At 39.1% G+C, this 19,591-nt stretch overlaps 1 protein-coding gene across 2 annotated transcripts in view; it reads right to left on the reverse strand.

The window, feature by feature from the left end:
* Window positions 1–1,189: 1,189 nt before the first annotated feature.
* LOC120558702 (metabotropic glutamate receptor 4-like) overlaps window positions 1,190–19,591 on the reverse strand; it is a 232,360-nt gene continuing 213,958 nt past the window's right edge. The window contains exons 8-12 of one of the 2 annotated variants that reach the window (XM_039799857.1): window positions 14,040–14,176; window positions 11,484–12,419; window positions 4,850–5,096; window positions 3,758–3,803; window positions 1,190–1,666 (exon numbers count right to left, since the gene is read on the reverse strand). In XM_039799857.1, coding sequence (XP_039655791.1) covers window positions 3,766–3,803; window positions 4,850–5,096; window positions 11,484–12,419; window positions 14,040–14,176 — 1,358 coding nt within the window. In that variant the 3' untranslated portion in view covers window positions 1,190–1,666; window positions 3,758–3,765. The remainder of the gene's footprint in view (window positions 1,667–3,757; window positions 3,804–4,849; window positions 5,097–11,483; window positions 12,420–14,039; window positions 14,177–19,591) is intronic. The other variant, XM_039799856.1, reaches the window with a different exon arrangement.

The following is a 19,591-nucleotide window of genomic DNA, read 5'->3' on the forward strand; positions in this document are numbered from 1 at the left end:
AGCCTAGCACAGATCCTGGAGGTAACAGGTTCCAACTAGCCTACTGCTCTGTAACCATACATAAACTGGAAACTATATTCTCAGAAAGGCGAAGCACTGCTACTCTCTGCTCGGGGCTTCTCAGGTGCTGCAAGCATATCACTCCGCCCAAGTAGCAGAAGTAGCACTGCTTCGCCTTTCTGAGAATATAGTTCCCAGTTTATATACGGTTAGAAGACTGCTGTGTCTCATGTGATCTTATTTGTAGACGCTGTGACTATATAAATCACAACATGTAAATAGGAACATGTTGGCACTATTTTGTCACTTATTGGGAGCAGTAGGCTAGATGGAACCTGTTCCCTCCAGGATCTGTGCTAGGCTAAGCTACCGGTGGGGCCGTCAGACAGAGTTACAACACGCATGGAGACGAGAAGGGTATGTATGGACTTATCTAACTCTGGGGGTTACGGTGAATAAGCTAAAGTCCCAATAACTTGCCGTGTTCCTTTAACAAATAGGGAAACATGAATTCTCACAATCATCCCACTACAATTATCCAACTGCTTGAATTTGCAAATGCTTCAACAAGCGCATGATAAATAAAGGCCAATAAGTCTGGGATGTTTAAAGTATGCTTCGACAAGTCTTTAAGTCCTGGCTGACATTTATGGAGTGTGGTGTAAACTATCAAGGTATTCCATGACAATATGCTTTTAAATTAGCTCCTTTTGTTTCTGAAATGACTCTTTGTTCAGCAGAGGGTAGCCCAGTGGATAATGCTCCAAAATGACAGTTCCACTGTGAATGACAACCATGACAAATGTTGCATTCCAAAGACGTTGACAACAAAGCACAGTACACATGATGCTCCCACAAGCATGCTCTAGGACTGTACACTAGGTTTGCCATGGTGATGGCATCATTTTCATTATTATGAAACAATTATAAAAAATAAAAATAAAAAATAAAAAAACTGGGATGAGCCACTGCTTTATTTCCAGGTGTATCAGATATGGTTAGTTCATGTAGAAATACTGAATGTGCTGTAGTAAGGCATGTACAGTTTGAAGAGTACTGCAGCTTTCAACCCCAATAATACCAGGAACCAAAAATAATGACTATATTGTTATACTGTTTCATCTTGTCGACTGCATTTGACTTGAGCAAAAACAAAAACGGAACACTTCCCCCCCCCCCCCCCCCCGTTTTTGTTGAATTCAGACAAACGATTCAGCCTCATAGAGAGCTGAAATTGTGTGCTTTACACTTCACAAGAAAAAAATACTGTGGACTACAGGTGGTTCACTTAGCCTGCATGTGGAAACGTCACTGCTCAATGCTCACTTGTGTCTGAGAAAGGGTGGGAAGAGGAAAATTAAGTGTCCAATCTCCCTTACATCTCCCTCCTGCAAATCTACTAATTTCTCAGAATTTTGGCATTCAAGCCTTTACCTGATTCCCTAGAAAAATATGACATCCTTTCACTTTATGGAGTGACAAATTCCCATCTTTCCACCCCAGTCCTCTGTGCTGTAGCTGCGTAGAAGTCCTCCACTATTTCCCCAGTATGCCCCAGAATCAGGTGATTTCTTCTCAGACAGGCCCTGGCTCCGCTTCCACTGTTCGTCTCTGGCTTAGATGGCGTGGTTACTGTAGCTTATGTATGTCTGCTTGGAAGCCAACGCTGTAAGTGAAGGTGTATGAGAAAGAAGGAAAGGGTTACAAAAAATGCAATGGGTGAGATTCAAATAGGTGTAAAACAGTAATTTTTAAGAGCACATTTTGGAGCCCAGTTTGATGGGAAGTTCTATTTATGGATGAGTTTATTAAATGAGTGCAGGTGGAACCAATCATAAGACAGTAGAAATGTGACTGTGATTCAAAATGTAAGTGTTACAGTGATAAAAATAAAACATAAGACATTTATTTTCTTTACTGATTAGACTCTGAAATGTAAAAAAAACAATAGTGAAAGAAAAATGCTCATCACATTTTCAGAGCTAAACAAATCAAATTTTCTGATTTATTTTCTGACCAACCCCAAAACTGAAAAATATTCAATCTACATTAATATAAAAAAGAGTAATCCTCAAATTTGAGAAACTGTAATTAGAGAATCTTTGGGATTTTTGCGTGAAAAATGACTAAAACCTTTGAATCGATTATCAAAATAGTTACGGATTAATTTATTTTTAAAACCATCTACTAATCAATTAATCAATTTATCGTTTCAGCTCTAAAAATAGAGTTTAGACAACTTCATAGCATTTGAAAAAAACTACTGTTGCAGGGGAATCATTGTTATTTTACATAGTAACACTGCAGATGTTTCAACAACATATCACCATGAAATATTTGTCAAGACAGTGATGCAGATGCAATCAGACTCTTAGGCTGAGCCAATAGTCATATCAATGCAATTACCTGGTATTACAGTTCTATTAATGAAATTGGGGAAACCTCTGTCAATGTTTTCCTCACAGTTGATTCTATCATTTTAATTGTATCAAAAATTGCATCATATAGAGCCACCAAGCACATCACAGCAGTGGTATCAAATGCAATAGTAACCATTCGAATGCAAGTCTTTTACTACATGCAAAGTCCTGAGATTTCTCTGTGCACCAAGCAAAGCATGCTGCAGTCAGTCTATTACAGTAACCTTTTGAATTGTAAAGCATATTAGACATTAGACTCCTATGATCTGACTTGGCACTGTACATGTTGTCATCAATGTTTGATAATAGCGCTCATTGTTCTTTACCATTCTTTTCATGTTTCATGGAATTTTTTTATCAGCTGTGAATAAAATACACAAGACAGATGACCGGAAGGCAGACCACAGTAAGCGTAACAAGCCCAACCCGTTGGTGAACCATGACTGTCATACATTAAAAGCACCTGTGTGCATGTGTGCAGTCATGCTCCTATGCACACATTGGTCTGTGTGCAAGTGTCAAGAGTGTACATGTGTGTCTTTATTTAAATAAAACTGTCCTCAGCGAGCATGCTTGGTGTGGTGGTAATCACACTACCAATCTGCCAATCTGCCCACAGCAGCCTTGGCTGATTGAATATGTCAGAGGGTATGAATACAATCAGAAGACAGCTGAAAGCCAGAGCCAGGGAAAAAGTGCTATAGAGGTGAGACATGTAATGGTAAATGTTTCTGTATATTTGTCAGTGCCACGTTTGGGTGTACGAATGGGGGCGGCGTTCTCGCCATTTCATCCAAAGCATCTCTTCCAAGAGAAGCATTGATAAATGAACCTTATTTGAATATTTATGTGCTGCAAGGCCAAGATAAAGAATAGATGGTCCAGAAAGAATTGGAGCTGGCAGACCCATCTGTCTTTTCCTGTTCACTCTTATTGTTGTTGTCATCGTCGTCCCATTACCGCAAATTCCTCCTTTTGTCAACAGGGAAACAAATTACAGGGGACACATAGCTATCGCTTGTCTCCTGCACTCAGGCAGAGTGGTGTCATCTTCCCACATTAACAGGCTTTACCATGCTGATTGGCCATTTTACACACCCACACCACACACCAATATTGTCTACCCAAGTTAATGTCTGTTGGTCTAAGGTGGATTTGTGAGGGCGTGATTTCTGCCTTGTGTCATTCAGGGTGCTGTATTTTAGCCAGGGGCAGATGGGGATGCTTTGTGCATAGTATAGGCAGGCACAGGTAGCGTGGTCAACATTAGCCAAAATGAACAGGAAAAACGTGGTCACAGATAATAAAAGGGCAAAGTCATTTTGTAATCATTTTACCTGAGAGTCTAAAGTCCCTCACAAGGCTCCCCTCCCTCAACACAGTCTGACACATAAGCACAAAGAGCAGTTGTTAGATTCACAGTTCAAACCACAGGGCGAGAATCAGCACCTATAAATGGGCTCAATAATAGGATGCGACATAGAGACTCCATTCGAAGGTTGAGAAAAAGGCAACGATGCAAGTGCGGGCGCAGGTTTTTTAGTCCTAATACACATCATTCAACACTGTTCAGCCTGTCAAAGTGTAAAATCAGGACTTTCAGTAATCAGAACATTTGGGGTTGCTTGATTGGATTTAAGCATGTCCCCCACACAAGGACAGCCAACTCATAGACTTTATCTTGGTGATTGAAATAGCCTTTTTTCCCAACACTGAGCTACCCGTTTCCCGAGTCCCTTTCAAAATCACAATAGTGTGTGGGCACCCTGTCACACCGCCTGATTCACAAATCCAGTGTGGTCAGAGTTAGTGAAAATGGAACAATTTGTTCTGTTTCATGTATTCAAAATGCAGGAAACAGACTCGTTTTTTGTATTTCAATATAGCATATGTGGAACATACAAAACTTTAATAAAAAAAAAAAATAGAATTAGATGTTGCTTAATCTAAGAAGAGTTGTGTATATTATATTGATAAAATGTAGGCTATAAGCATTAGTTCAACCTTCCATTATGGGGAATTGGGAAAACCCCAAAGCTGTGCTAGCTAGATGCTGTTAGTTGAAATCACTCCTATCAGTTGTAATTATTACCACAGTTCTGTTTGTCATTTGCAATGGTTCAAATGTTCAAAACGAAACCATGATATAACATCACTTTAGTTGGCACTGAAATGGCATCCTAATTTATTGTATGCTCACGTAAGGCTTAATTTCCTGAACTGCTGAAGTGCAAAATAACACTGGCATCAAATATGTTCACATAAAGGAAATTTGTAATTTTCAAGTAGACGTGTATTCTTTCAGTGCTATCATTTTACAGAGAAGCAGCTCATTACATCAGCACCCTAAAATCAACTCCTGCTTGAGTTCCACTGGAAGACATTTCATTATTTCTTTTTGCTCTTGCTCCATCAGGCGTGATACCAACCTTGTGTTTCAAGACTTTCACAGAGTTCAGACTTGGCCTCTCCATTGGGCCTCAGGCCACCTTTGGGGTTGAACTTGTTGGACATGGTGGCTGCAGTAACCACGGCCTTCAGGCTGCGCTTGCGCTTGGGTACGTTCTGCTCTGGATGAAAGAGAACCACGTAGACCTTAGGCATGTAGAGCATTCCCAGAGAGACCGACGCACTGAGGCTTACGGAGATGGTCAGGGTTGTGGTTTGGATATACATCTGTATAATGGAAGAGACAGCGGAAGACACAAGCAGACAGAATAATTTGTTGAGGCTACACTGACTGATGGACAGTGATGTTCTCGTTATAGAATCTCAGGATAAACTGAGCACACTTACTGTAGAGCCTGCTAAGTTTGAATATGTGGGAAAATTGAATTTATATATTTTATTCAAAGAGCCATTTTTCCAATAAATCTGCAAGAAGAATGTTTTCTGGGGCAAGTCATGACCTAGAATGTGTTGCTTTCAATAGACTGAGGTTTGTGAAGTCTTGCCTGAAGGACATATGCTGCCTTACTTAAGTCAGTGATTCCCAACCAGGGTACTTCTACAGTTCCTAGTGGGTATGTGGAAGGATTGGAGAGTAGCTCAACTCATTTGAAAAAAAAAATAGAAATTGTGATTTTATTGGAAGAATATAGCCACATGTACTGTAAACATCAAGTCAACTGTAACACCTGAACACTACATGTTTCAGTTATGTTAGTGCGTGAAAACTTAGCAAGCAGGCACAGACGTTTGAAGTAGTAGCCAAAAGTAAAGACTTAACAGTTCAAATGATTAGCTAAAAGTAATGGAGAAATGGTTAAAATAAATAGCTAAAAGTTACATCAATGGATAAATGGTGTAAACATTCAGCTTCACTCCAAGTTGTAATAGTAGTCTAGTAGGCTACTATTAGTACAATTGCTGACCAAACCAACCTCTACATTGACAGTTCAATTATATGAAAAAAAAACAATTAGCAATATCCACTTTTATATAATTTATATAAGTGTTTGGAACATATATTGGGAATCGATGAGGAGGTATGTGAGTTCTGATAAGGCTGTGGGGGTACCTCACACAAAAAAGGTTGGGAACCACTGACTTATGTAATATATAGATAGTAGAGGATACTATTTTCATGTAAATCACAGCTTCATATGTAGAAGAACTTAACATTGCACAGCACACAGTATCACATAATAAGACATGGTGATGGCATACAGTACCCTTTATTCGTATTCTTTTCCTAGCTGTGTTTGTTTATTTACGATACACGACTAATAGAAGTGCCCCCCTGATGGGTGTATATGTAATATGCGTATAGCTGTTTTTACCCCGAGGATTTAGACAACAGCGTAAGGATTGTGTGCCTTCTGAAGCCAGTGACCAATGCAGCTCACAGCTGGGTAGCAGATGTATAGCCGTAGGCAGCTATGGAGCAGAGAGAAACATCCTACAGCATATTAAAAGTGCCTGCAAGTCTTATTTATTTATTTTATTTTTTTCCTTCTATGATAATCATCCCAGGGCTCAGACACAGTCCATCTCTGATTTGTATACGTAGGGAATGTGGCGAGTCAGCACACAGGGTGTAAATTATATAATAGGTAGATCATATTTGATATTGACACATGCACATGAAATATGAAAATATGATTTCTTCAGTTTAAAAGTGTATTTCCATTTATAAGAATAATCCAAGTCATCAAAATAATGAATTGGAATTACTCCATCTTTTCACAGTACAGTGTCAAAACCATCAATTAGAAAACAGAACAGTTGCCTTTGCCTCTTGGAGTACAATGCTGAGGTCCTCCTGAAGTTGATAAACACAAAGCGAAAAGGGCGTACAGTAGAAACGGCTGGCAGACATCCTTCAAAGAGATTTGCCTGAGGTTTTGTCTGACTTGACATTTTAATTACTTATTCTTTCGTCTTTTGCCATGGTAATAGCCCACAGGGCCCGGACCACTAGCATGTCAACAGTTATAAAGTATGCTTCCCAGCGTGAGGTTGTTTGTGTGTCAGCTTACAACATTTATCCTCACATTTCAAGATGTTTACAGATTTTTTTTCTAGTGGTCGACCGATCGTTTTTTTAATGGCCAATGGCGATATTTTGAGAGCAGGGCGGCTTATGGTTCATATATAATGCGGATATGTTGTTGTTTTGTTTTTTTAATCTGATTAACTAAATAAATAATAAATGAAACACAGTTACATTTATTTAACACTTATTTTTTATGTTTAGTCTATGTTTAGTTGTAGGCTCTAACTTGCAGCATAGTTTTATTGTGACAAACGTCCTATTTAAAAATGTTGTTGCATGGATTGCCCCTAAAAGGCTTTACAGTTACACTTGCTTACCGTCCCACAACCATCCCAAATGACAAATCTGATAAATGTTTTACTCTTCTGGAGTTTGAGTGGGGGCTTGGGGCCCTCATACTATAGTTTGTCAAGCCCTGTAAACTAGTTTAGCTGGTAGAAGGCTTTCTACCATCATGACGCTGATGTCTGCTCGTGGAATGGCAAAATTGACACATGAGGGAGCACTAAGTTTGTTCTGCAGACGATTTTTGTTAATCGGCAGAAGAAGAATGAACACTTGAACAAACATCAGTGTGATCAGAACTACCTCAAATGATAGAAACCATCTTTGGGGAAAATGTGTTTGATGTGTACTTAGATTTTTTAATTTGGCCCATGTCCCATCTCCTAACATGAAGGGGTGGGATTTATGGCCTACGCTGCAGCCAGCCAGTCACCATCAAGATGTTTTGGCTTCACGTTTGAGGAGCTGTCAAGCCATCCATCGGCATTTGCAGTCTGTCATACTGTGACATTGATATATGTTGATGTTATATACAGTCTATGTCATACAGTGACAAAGATGTATGTTGATCTAATAAAAAAAAAAACTAACTATAGAGAAACCTTGCACAAATTAAGTTCCCTAAAGCCATGTCAGATAAGAAAATAAAGATGTTAGTGCAAAATGGAAGTGATAGGGCATTGTATTCCATCATACTGCAATGTGAGCATTACTTGGTGAAGGAGGGGGAGTGTTGTAATCTCCTGAGAAGATTACACGTGGCTTGTGGTGAGTTTGGAACAATATTGCTACCCCTCTGGAGTACAGAGTGGAGTCACTCTGTGAGGGGAGCCAAGACCCTTGTCCACTTCTATCGGCCCTAGTGACATAAATTTTCTCTGACACGCCAATATGATTGCCAATCTGCTCCATCGGTACAGCAAGGGAACAGGGCTGGGCACAGGAACCTCAGAAGGCTCAGCCATTATGAAGTTTCTTTAAAGCACTATTGCTCCTTTGTCATTAGCCTTCAAATCCCTTGTCCAGGCAGCTGCCAGAGCTGTCTACCATTGTGCAAAGCATGCGGACAGGACCACACTTCCACAGCTCTTCTCCAAGCCCTTGTACCTTAATATTGTGAGTTTTCTTTTTTTAACAAAGACAAATTACATAATTTGCAAGACATTTTATTGCCTATAATTTCTTTAGCAAAACCGGTCACAGAAGGAAAAACACAGGTGTTAATGAAATGAATGATTCCATTTATAGTAGCTGCTTCTGCTTCAGGGTCCTGGTTAGGGATGGGCATCGAGAACCGATTCCTACTCGGAATCGTTTCAAGAATTATGATTCCATCGGAATCGTTTCTTTATTGGAATCGTTTGGAGGATTTGGTTTCAAATCTGATCATGGGTTCCAAATTTATCATGTGCAAGTTTTGGTTTCCGTAGCGACCAGGCGCTTGTTGTGTTGCAGCCGTGGAGCACAGTAAGCGGTGCTCTAGTGTGGCTTTATTTTACATTGAAAAAGCCCCGTCAAACTGCAACCCACCTTTTGAATCAAAATAAAACGTTCCTCTTATTTGTGAAATAAGCATGTGACACGTTTCAACTCCACCACTCAAAGTATCGATACGAACCGGAATCGAAAGGAAGAATCGGGATTGGAATCAGAATCGTTAAAATCTAAACGATGACCAAGCCTAGTCCTGGTATTGTGCATGCTGGCTTACTGTCATACTGTCATAGGGCACTGGGATACTCAACTAGAAGAAAGCCATCATTTATGTTATTAGTAACACCTGTGCTTTTCTTACTATGACAAAAGTTCAGCTATGAAAAAGGCTTATTTCTAATTTGGTTTGGTTACATACATTTAATGTTTCTTTGGAATGGTAACACAGTTTAAAGGGGCCAGATCATAATAGGCCATACAATATCATGCTTTCAGTAATGTAATACATTTGCTATTGAATGAGTATTTTAATAAAGCAAATAGATGTTATGGGTAGTCACATTTAACAAGAATTATTCATATTTAATGGTGTATATAAGACATGATTCAATGAATAAACAGGATACAATCCGTCTGGGGAAATAAAAGGAAATTGCTTCTCTGAAAACAGGAAAATAATAAGTTTGCAGGACCTTGTTTAATCCTGATAGGGTGTTTCTTTAATACTTAATGGTTTGCGGTGTTCTTTCATAGTTTTTTTTTTTATTTTTTTATTTATTTTTTTTGTTTTTACATGCATGGAGTAACTTGGTTATTAATCACACTCTGGGGAAAGCTGTTTACATGCCTCCTGATAACCTTAAATAGAGTTCTCCCTATAGCATGATTAACCAGTTGACAGAATATTCCTTTCTACCTATGGTGTCATGTTAACACATTTCACAGTTCACCAGCAACACAGTACAGAAAAGATTGAGCCAAGTCAACAGCCTTGCTTCCTGTTGATGCTAAAGGGCTTCAACCAAATAAGCACATCTGGCCACAAGCTTATTCCAAATGTATGTGTGTTAAGGTAGAGTTTTGAGTTGCTGTGCTGTCGGTTTTGCTGTGTTGAAGACGGTGGACACAGCGCAAAGGAAACTTTAAAACATGACTGTGTTTTACTCTCCCAATTATCTCTTCTTAATGATGACATTTTTTCCTGTGTTACTTGGCAGGTTGATACTGAAAGCAAGAAAAAGTGCAAATGACTGTTAAGACACATTTTCCAATTATACTTTGCATTATATTTCTCAAATGTTGTCATTTGGCTGCCATAGTACAATTAGCAATTTGAAAGAACGACATTGAACTTGAGAAACTGAAAAATGGTCTTAATATACTGATTTTTGTCAAACTGAGGAGAACAAGAGGGCCCTAAGAGGGCACTTATCCCCACAGCATTTGTACAAAAAACACTATTTTATTTGGCGTTTAGGCATTTGCCTTTACAGTAACTGTGCTAGAAACAAATGTCCATGTACACTTATGCAATATGATACCTTTTAACAGATGCTCATTTATGCTGTTGGCAATCAAAAGGTATGCATTACTTTGCCTTTCAACAGACACATTTTATGCTGTTGGCTATCTGAAGGCTGCCATTTCAGTTCATTATGTAGTGCCATACCGTAACATTCACATACTGATGCTTCTATTGCTATCCCTAGTTAGACTTTCCACTCTGCTTTTTCAATGTACATCCGTGTTGAGCGACCTCAAAATTAGCACTTGTAAGAGGTAATTTGTGATTAACTTTCAACTGACAAGAAACATAAACAGCCACAGTAAATGTATGCTACTTCACATATCCGCATTATCTTTTGCTGTGTGCCTGGATATGCAGTGTTTGACTACATGGTATTTCCACCCAGTGAAGCTGAAGCACGCACGCACACACACACCCGCCCACCCACCCAATTAAAGAAAATGTGTCCAACCAACTTGATGTGAAAGAATTATCCTCACAAGACGCCTCTAAAAGCCCTGTAATCCCCACAGTTGAGCACAAAGCCCATCATCTCCTGATGAATAGTGTTAGTATCCACAAACACAAGAGGCTGATGCTATTCAACAAACATGATTTGAGTGGCCATTTTCTTCACAATGAGGCGCAAAGGAAATACAAAAGAACTCCAAATGGAAAACTGACAGCAAACATGCACAAGTGAATTTAACTGACTTGCTGCCATTTAGGACTGGGTACCAAACTTTGATACTTTTAGGCACCAACCGAATAGTCTCCATAGTATTGAGTAACAAAAAAAGCCTGGTCATGCAATACCAAATTTGAATAGGTAGCTAAGGAGAAAATGTCATCAGCGACAGTGAGCCAATAAGCATGCAGCATGCTTGTACCAAGATTTAATAATGGTTGTGATTGGCTGTTTCATGTCGTAGAGGAAAAACACTACATAATGCACAAACGGGGCTCACGTGTGTGTTGTTGTATTTTGAGAGGCATGACTACAGTGTGTGTCACATAGGTGTAAAGGAGCTGGAAAAAAAGAAGAGTTGTACTGTAATGTGTAATTTTTGTAATTACTTTTTGTTATATGGATTTTATAAAAATTGGTATCAAAAAAGGTATAATTCAGGAACTGGTATCGAATTCACGGTATGGGTATTGAGCATTTTTCAACGATACCCAGACTTACTGCCATTGTGCTCTTTTTAGATACAGTGAAATTGATGAAAGCACCTGGTTGGTTATTTTATGCTTCCACAACATTTGAAATGTAATATTTACCTTTTCTGTGATTGTTGGTTATTTTATGCTTCAACTACATATGAAATGGCATATTTACCTTTTCTGCTGATTGTGAGGTCCCAAAGAAGATGGGGATGAAGGCAAGCCATACGATGCAGGTGGTGTACATGGTGAAGCCGATGGGCTTGGCCTCGTTGAATGTCTCCGGAACCCCTCTGGTCTTGATTGCATAAACTGTGCAGGTGACCATCAACAGCATGCTATAACCCAGCAGACAGATGAGAGAGAGGTCTGATATATCACATTTCAGAACACCACGGGCCATTTTAGGATTGGCTGTACGCTGATCCTCATAGTCGATGATGGCTTGTGATGGGTCAACACCAAACCAGATACACACTCCAAGCAGCTGCACTGATATCAGGCTGAATGTGATGACCAACTGGGAGGCTGGGGAGATGAATCGAGGGGCACTGACTGACATCTTGCCCTGCTCAAAAATCCTGTAGATCCGATTTGTCTTGGTCAGCAGCGCTGCATAGCTTATACTCATACCCAGGCCCAGGAAAATTCTTCGCAGGGAGCATATAACCACATCAGGAGTGGAGATCATAAGGAATGTGGTAGCATAGCAGAGAAAGATACCCGTCAGCAGCACATAGCTCAGTTCTCGACCTGATGCCTTAACAATGGGCGTGTCATTGTAGCGTATAAACGTGGCGACCACAAACACAGTAGCCATGATGCCCAGGACAGCGATAAGGACAGGGATGACTGCCCAGGGGGAGCTCCACTCCAGCTTGACAACGGGAATGGCATCGCAGCCAGTGTGGTTTGCATTCGGCCGCAAATCAAAGTGGCACATCTTGCAGGTGTAAGTGTCTGCCTGATACTGGTAGCCATCACAATTCTCGCAGTGCCAACAACATGGAATTCCCTTCACTGTCTTCTTGCGCTGCCCAGGACGACAGGGTTGGCTGCATATAGAGGATGGGACTTCTTGTGATTCACCAGGCCACTGCATCTCATTAGTCTGGAGGGAAATTTGCGAAAATTACCAGTTTATTCCACCTCAACATGCTAACACTGTTTTCCTCATATACCCACACCCCTGAAACTCAAACAATGTGAATAAATACCATGCAATCACTCAGTATCATTGCATGTGGACAAGCACCTGTAAGGTTCAGTATAGCAAAAACAGGAACACACGTTATTACATGTTGTTACACTAGCTACATAATAAAACGTGTGCTACATAATGCATGAGGACACAATTAACACTTGGCAGATTAATTTACACAGAAATGCATGATCGATTGCAAACTGTAAATGGGATATTCACCACATGGAAGCTGTAGTCTTTATCAAGACATCATTGTGTAAACTCATAAAATTATAACTCAACAGGAACTTGTTAATTTTTTCCAAGGAATGTTGCACTTACTGGAGGAAAGATGAGTAAATAATGTCTGCATGATACTGCAGTCTCAACAATGCAGTATCTGCAGTATGTGCCTATGCTGTTGCACTGACGGTATTTTTTTTTAATCCTAACACAGTTTGCTTAAAATGCCTTATTAAAGTTAGATAGGGTGCACAAAGGAATAGGGAACATTCAATTATTTAAATAAACATCTGGATGATTGGTTTTGTGTCTAAAAAACATCTCCAGGTGGCGTTCCCTTTTTTTCTTGGAGATCTCTGCAAGTGATGCCGATAAGTTGATCAGTGTGCAGCAGTAACTCAGGACCTTGATGTCTGCAATGATCTCATACCATACCTACAGTATGTGCGTCAACAAAATAAGAATGCCTGGGGGCTTATGTATAAATGATGCATAACAACAAAATTATGCATGCACATTGTTCCTCACAATGTTTTCCATTTAAAACAAACCCATTTTGAACACATGCAGAACTACAGCTTATGTGCTCCATGCATGTGTATACAGTATATAATTATAGAGGGAACTGGTGCATTAGTGCATCATGTAATGATAGCAAATTTCAAAAATAGGATTAATGCAAAAAAACATGGGCATAATTGTGAGTAGAAATGTTGTGGAAATACTGTATAACACACTTTTTTATTGACCTAAATCATTTGTTAGCCTCAGTTTATAAATTCTAAAGCCAACCAGGAAGAAGATGATTAATTATTAATATTATTCTGTCAACTGTGGCCCTATAAAACCCGAAATAAGCAAGATGCATTCAGCATAATCTTTGATAGCAGTGATAAGTTCTGAGAAGGTGAATACAGCTAATAAAAGTTCTACAGTAAATAAAGCTGTAGCAATGTTAGAGTTGCTGTAAATGTCACATGTAATGGTTAAGAGTCTGCTTTGACACTGTTGGAGGAAAATAAACTCAAATAAGAGTCTATATTTTAAGATTGTTTGGGCTTTTGTCAGAATTGATGAAGGGTTATTGCTCTATTCAGTACCTTGTCTACAGAACAGGTCATTCATTCAACATTCATCTAAGTGTTTTTTTTCTGTACTTTCTTGTCCAGACTAAATGAGTTGATAATGAATTGCTAAACAGCCAAATGTGGGATGTCTGATTAAAAATCTAGCACTGTCATTATGACAAAAGTCAAGCATACAGTCTTTCAGACATATTTTAAGTAATATTTAAAATATCCATACGTCTAAGTGGAGCTGATCTGTCCAGTGGCCAATGATCTTGTATTCTGTGATGTTATTTACGATCTGGTATTGGTAGATTTCATAGCGACCAGGAGCATCTCCATTCACGTTGAAGACCACCGGGGTGCCAGCAATTCCTGAGGATGAAAAAAGAAATGTCATTGTTGTTTTAAAGAGCAGAATGGAACGTAAAGTTGAAGTGCTGTACAAACAGTTCCCATAATGCTCTGAGATTAAATGAGGCTGCAAGGGGACTTCAAGCTAATGCTGTGATAGTGTTAATGATGGGAGCAAAATAGATGTTGACAGCCATGTTGTCCTGGCCCTTTGAGGACGGCCAGGGCTGCTGTCTGTTCATGTTCCCATATCATTTCACACTCCTTCATTCTGCTTATTGCCCCATTGCATGTTATCCTCAAGGTCCCCACTCGGAGTGCTAACAAATGACAGCACTGATTTTGATTACCACTTTGAGGTCTCTCTCATCCCTCTGCTTCCTTTTTCTGAGCCAACCTACAAACCCCTCTACAGCTTCGTAACTTGTTATACAATGGTGGTGTGAGGGAACGAGGATTCACAGATTTAGTGAGGAGAGCCCAGTACGATGAGTCTCTGAGGAAAGCACCATTAATAGCATCCCCATCTCTGTCTATTTGCTTCTACCGAATTTGCTTTTCCTCCCTCAATGCAATCCTCTAATACTCTGTAACATGTTGAAATGGGTGTTGAAAAGTGAGTAAAAAATGCCCTTTGTTAACTTGCAGCCGAAATGTGTTTTAGATTGCCCACATTCAATATTTGGATGTTGTGTATACTATATTCTAGAGCTACATCACAGGGATAATAGTGCAGTTTCCTGCAACCGAAAAAGGATATGCATCATGTCCAGACACCACACTTAGTGTTTTCCAGCATTTGGAGGAGAGTTGTTTATGTTCCACAAGTATGGACTACACTCTACTTTGTCATGAGAATAAAATGAATTATTTATTTGAATGTGTTGTTCCCTTGAATATGTCACAGTATTGGTTGTTTAAACCTGTGAGTCAGAGTTGGAAACCTGTGAGTCAGGCGTTGCCTTATATCCTCTCTTCTGCAGATTTGTGTGTCAGAGGTCTAATCAAAACCCATAGGATGTGAGTGCATTAGTATAATCCTGCTGCATTATCTAGAGGGTATGCTTAAGACAACAGCAGGCAGTCATGTGCAATTATGAAAAATGTTCTTGCCCATCTCAGCAATACGGGGAATTGGGTGGGATGTATGCCTCTTCTAATTTGATTGCCTTAATCGATTAGTTTCACCTCTTAACTTGCAAAAAATGCATTGCAAGTTCCATGCACAGTCAGCAAAAATCAACTAACTGCTTGTTTAATAACCAGGTCAGATTTTTGAGGAAACACTGCATAAGATAACTCTTACGAATAAAAGCCATGCGATCTAGGAAAAATCCATTTACTGCCATCAGCTGCAGCTCTGCCCAAATGCACCAAAAATGAAATAGTACCCGTAAAATTGTTAATTTAACTCTAAATTGGGAAACTGGGTTCATAACATTGTGTGTAAAACTCTGTTAATGCTTTGAGAGCTAAATTAACACATTTGTACTGTGGAGATGACCGAGTACTTGAAGGGCACTGTGTAGGAACATATATAAACATGATTCACATTTACTCAATGCAGTTGCAAGAATGGCTGTGAAATGAGATTTGTTGTATGTGATCTTGGAAATTAAATTTCTCTAAATCTTCCCAGCAGTGACAAATCTGCTAGTTGAAATTCCAAGTCTGCTTATGTTTTGTTTTTCCTCGATTTTAAAGCTGCTTTATTGAAGGCAACACATTTAAAGCTCTACTTTGCTACTATTAAGAACTCATAATGTATTCAAACAAAACAGTAGTTTCCTTGATGACATGTTGGCAGTTAAAAAATTACCCTTCCACTCAATTTAAAAGCCATTAGCCAAAGCCACGGCAAGTCTAATGTGTTTTTTAAATGTTTGAAAACTGATTAAAGCAAGATACATATTCTGCTGTTGAACTTTAAAAGTGCAGAGGTGGCTTCAGTGAACTCACATTTTTTGATAAAGGCATTTGCTACAAACCTAACAATACAAGTAAAGAAAACAGAATTACCACCGCTTCCCTCATAAATGCAAAGCAGTGATTTAAAATACCAAGATTCAGAGCTGTCAGAGACTAATTTATTTCTATTGTAAATGGAAGCCGAGCCTTCCGTGGTTATTACTCATTCAATTGGCCAGAGTTAAGGGCCAATGTTGAGGTTGATTATCTTTTAAGCGTTCCCTCCTTTGTGTCACTGACCGCAGGAACAGTTTAGTCTCTCAAACTGTATCTTACCCTCACAATTTGCTGTACTGCTTAATATTCCTAGTTCCCTGTGCAGGCATCCATTATCAAACAGTATACACACTTAATGTGAGATCCTTTTCCATAGGCTTTTGTAATAGTTTGCATTGGTCTGAGCAGATGAATAAATCTACCATGTACAGTATGTATGGGTATGTATGTATGTATGTATGTATGTGTATATATATATATATATATATATATTATATATATATATATATATATATATATATATATATATATATATATAAAAAAAAATCCACTTTTAGCACAGCTTTGCTATCAGGTTTATGTTTTGCAAGGTTACTTCGTAAAAACAAAAAGTCCTCAGGAAAACTATTTCTGAATGTAACCAGGAGCAGTTTCCTTCCGCATCGATGGATCACAATCTTAATGCCATGCATCAGTAAGTATCAACTTCATCTACATTATCTGTAGTGCATGGGTTTCCTCTTTCCTGTAGTCAGCATGGATGTCTACAATTCCCAGAATACAATGGGATAATGTGGATATTCCCGTTGTTTTCCTACAAACCTTTTACATTCTCCACTCATCTTTGCCGAAAAACTCTTAAAAGCAAGGCAGTCTTCCGGTAATGAGCAGCATTGATTTTCTAGCCATCCCTGTAGTAACCCCAGTGGCTTTAGTGCTGACATGCCATCCAGTAACCTAACACCATGAATACCGGACTGCTTAAAGAATTGAAGTTAACTTCTATAACACAAGCCTGATATACAGTACTTCAGATTAAAGTTAGAGTCCTACGCTGGGAGAATTGATCCATCTTGTAAAACTAAACAAGTATGACTTCGGAGTTACAACTCCGAATTTTACACAAATGAGGACTGACCTGCTTACATAGCGATAAGCACACTCAGTGCAGGTAAACAATGTTTTGAAAATGGAGCCTACAGTAAAACACTGCTGAGTGCGGCAGAGTTTCCTTTCAGTATCCATTAGGGATGAAAACTAACTGCTGCAAACAAAGTGGCAAGTTAACCTTTATTATCCCCAACAATAAAAGGTTATGTTGACTACTTTATTAAAAAAAAACATCCATACTGAATTCATATCCATGTTTGCTCTGCCCCTTTGCTACTCTTGTCTCTACTTAAAAACTCTCTTACATAAATATATACACCACACTGCCTCTGAGGAAGTAAATGCCAAACATGTCATTTCTTTTAACAGTTTTGTACATTGTCTCTAATATAACCTAAGTTTATTTACCAACAAAGCTGATTCCTGTTGCTTCCATCCCCCCTCTGTTGTCCTTCGGATGCTGTAGACTACCTTCATTAAACAACAATATTAGCATTACAATTACTGCCTTTGCATTCTGATTTCTTAAAAAATTGAATAAGGGGGCCTGGGCCTACAAGGACGGGGAGGTTAAAGAAGGTAAGCTCATCCTCCTTCCCACTCCAACTTACTGTAGATATGTTAAACACATGAACTTGCCTCACCTTAAAAATTAGATGTATAAATAAAACCAACCAACAAAAACAGGGAATCTAACTTGCCATCTAAAACGGGCAACAAAAAATGTTTTTGTCATCCCCTTACAAAACAGATAATGTGCATTTTCTGATCTGGCATTCCTGTCAGCGGGGCGTTGATTGTCAATACTGTTCATATTCATCAAAAAATGATTAATTTGGCCGTTTTCTGATCTGCCATTACTATGGTACATGTTTGGTTAGGTTTAGGAACAACTTGGTTAAGGGTAGGAAACCTTATCGTGGTTAATAGAAGCACTACTTTGAGGTTAATAATCATGGTTAATAGACAAAGAAAGAAAAATGGGAAAGAGACAGTAGTGTCACCTGTCCATGTCAGGAAGTTTGACATATCCATCCAAACCAACCTCCTCCCTGCGAGATTTTGTAACTCTAATAATGGTATTGGGCGAATTCAACCTAAGGGTTACGCTCTGACTGACCAGCGGCCCGTTTCAGGAAGAAGGTTTAACAAACTCTGAGTCTAACCCTGAACTCTGAGTTGATTTACCCTGAGATGGGAAACGGAGTTTTCGGTTCCAGAACCGCTGATTTGAGTTGGTTCAATCAACTCAGTAGGTTGAGTTGAGGATGAGTTGAGTAGGTTCACTCAGAGTTAAGTGCATGCACCACCACTATAAAAAGGCAGCATGAATGGAACCTTGGAAATGATAATACGATTCACCATGGTAACAACCACAAACAAATTGGTCGCGGAAATACTCATGCGCACATACAGCATTTTGAACATGTATTTCGTTAAAAAAGCAACACAGCGGCTGCTGCAAATGAGAGAGAATTTTCGTGGGAGAAAATTGCTGCTAGTGTAAATGCATAAGTTCCAATATAGTGTATTAATATCAAATTTAATCATAAGTATAGCCTAATATTACTGGTGAAATGGTATTGAACCTATAATCTATTTCATTTAGATGCAATACTGCGGATGAAAAAGTAGGCCTACTAATCCCATTCTGAGGCTGCAGCACCATCATTAACAGAATTATAATTCATAATCTTTTATTTCAAAGGATTTACATCATTCACCTGCAATACTGTGGAACTCGTTTTTAATGACTCTTACTGGTTTGTGTCCGGGGTACACTACAAAAAACTTCAGAGTGAGTCACACTCTTCTGACGGCGCTTTGCTATACAGTGGCTTTAATAATATGCTCCGCATCACCAATGTTGTAAAGAAAACTGGCGTTTAAAAAAAAAAAAAAAAAATGTGATGTAGAGCATGTCCACGATGGGTGCCGTTAGTTATATGAGGACAGATAAGGTTATTTAGGCTACATAACTGATAGACTGGGAAGAAAAACGATACCGCTCAAATATGTAGGCTAGTATCTGGAAATGAAAATCAATGGTCGGGGCCTCAATATTACATTAAGTGTCATTTAGCTGACGCTTTTATCCAAAGCGACTTACAATTGCTATATATCAGAGGTAACACCTCTGGGGCAGCTAGGGGTTAAGTGTCTTGCTCAATGACACATTGGTTGATGTATCGCAGTGGGAATTGAACCCAGATCTCCCACACCAAAGGCATGGCTCATATCCACTGCGCCATCACCACCCCAATATCATCTCCCGACGTATGTTTAACTTCCTGCGAAGTAATACAGCTTCTTCATCAACGGGATAAACTTTTTTTTTTTTTTATTCATGCCGATAACCAA

The sequence above is a fragment of the Perca fluviatilis genome, chromosome 5 (assembly GCF_010015445.1).
Source record: "Perca fluviatilis chromosome 5, GENO_Pfluv_1.0, whole genome shotgun sequence".
Classification (NCBI taxonomy): domain Eukaryota; kingdom Metazoa; phylum Chordata; class Actinopteri; order Perciformes; family Percidae; genus Perca; species Perca fluviatilis.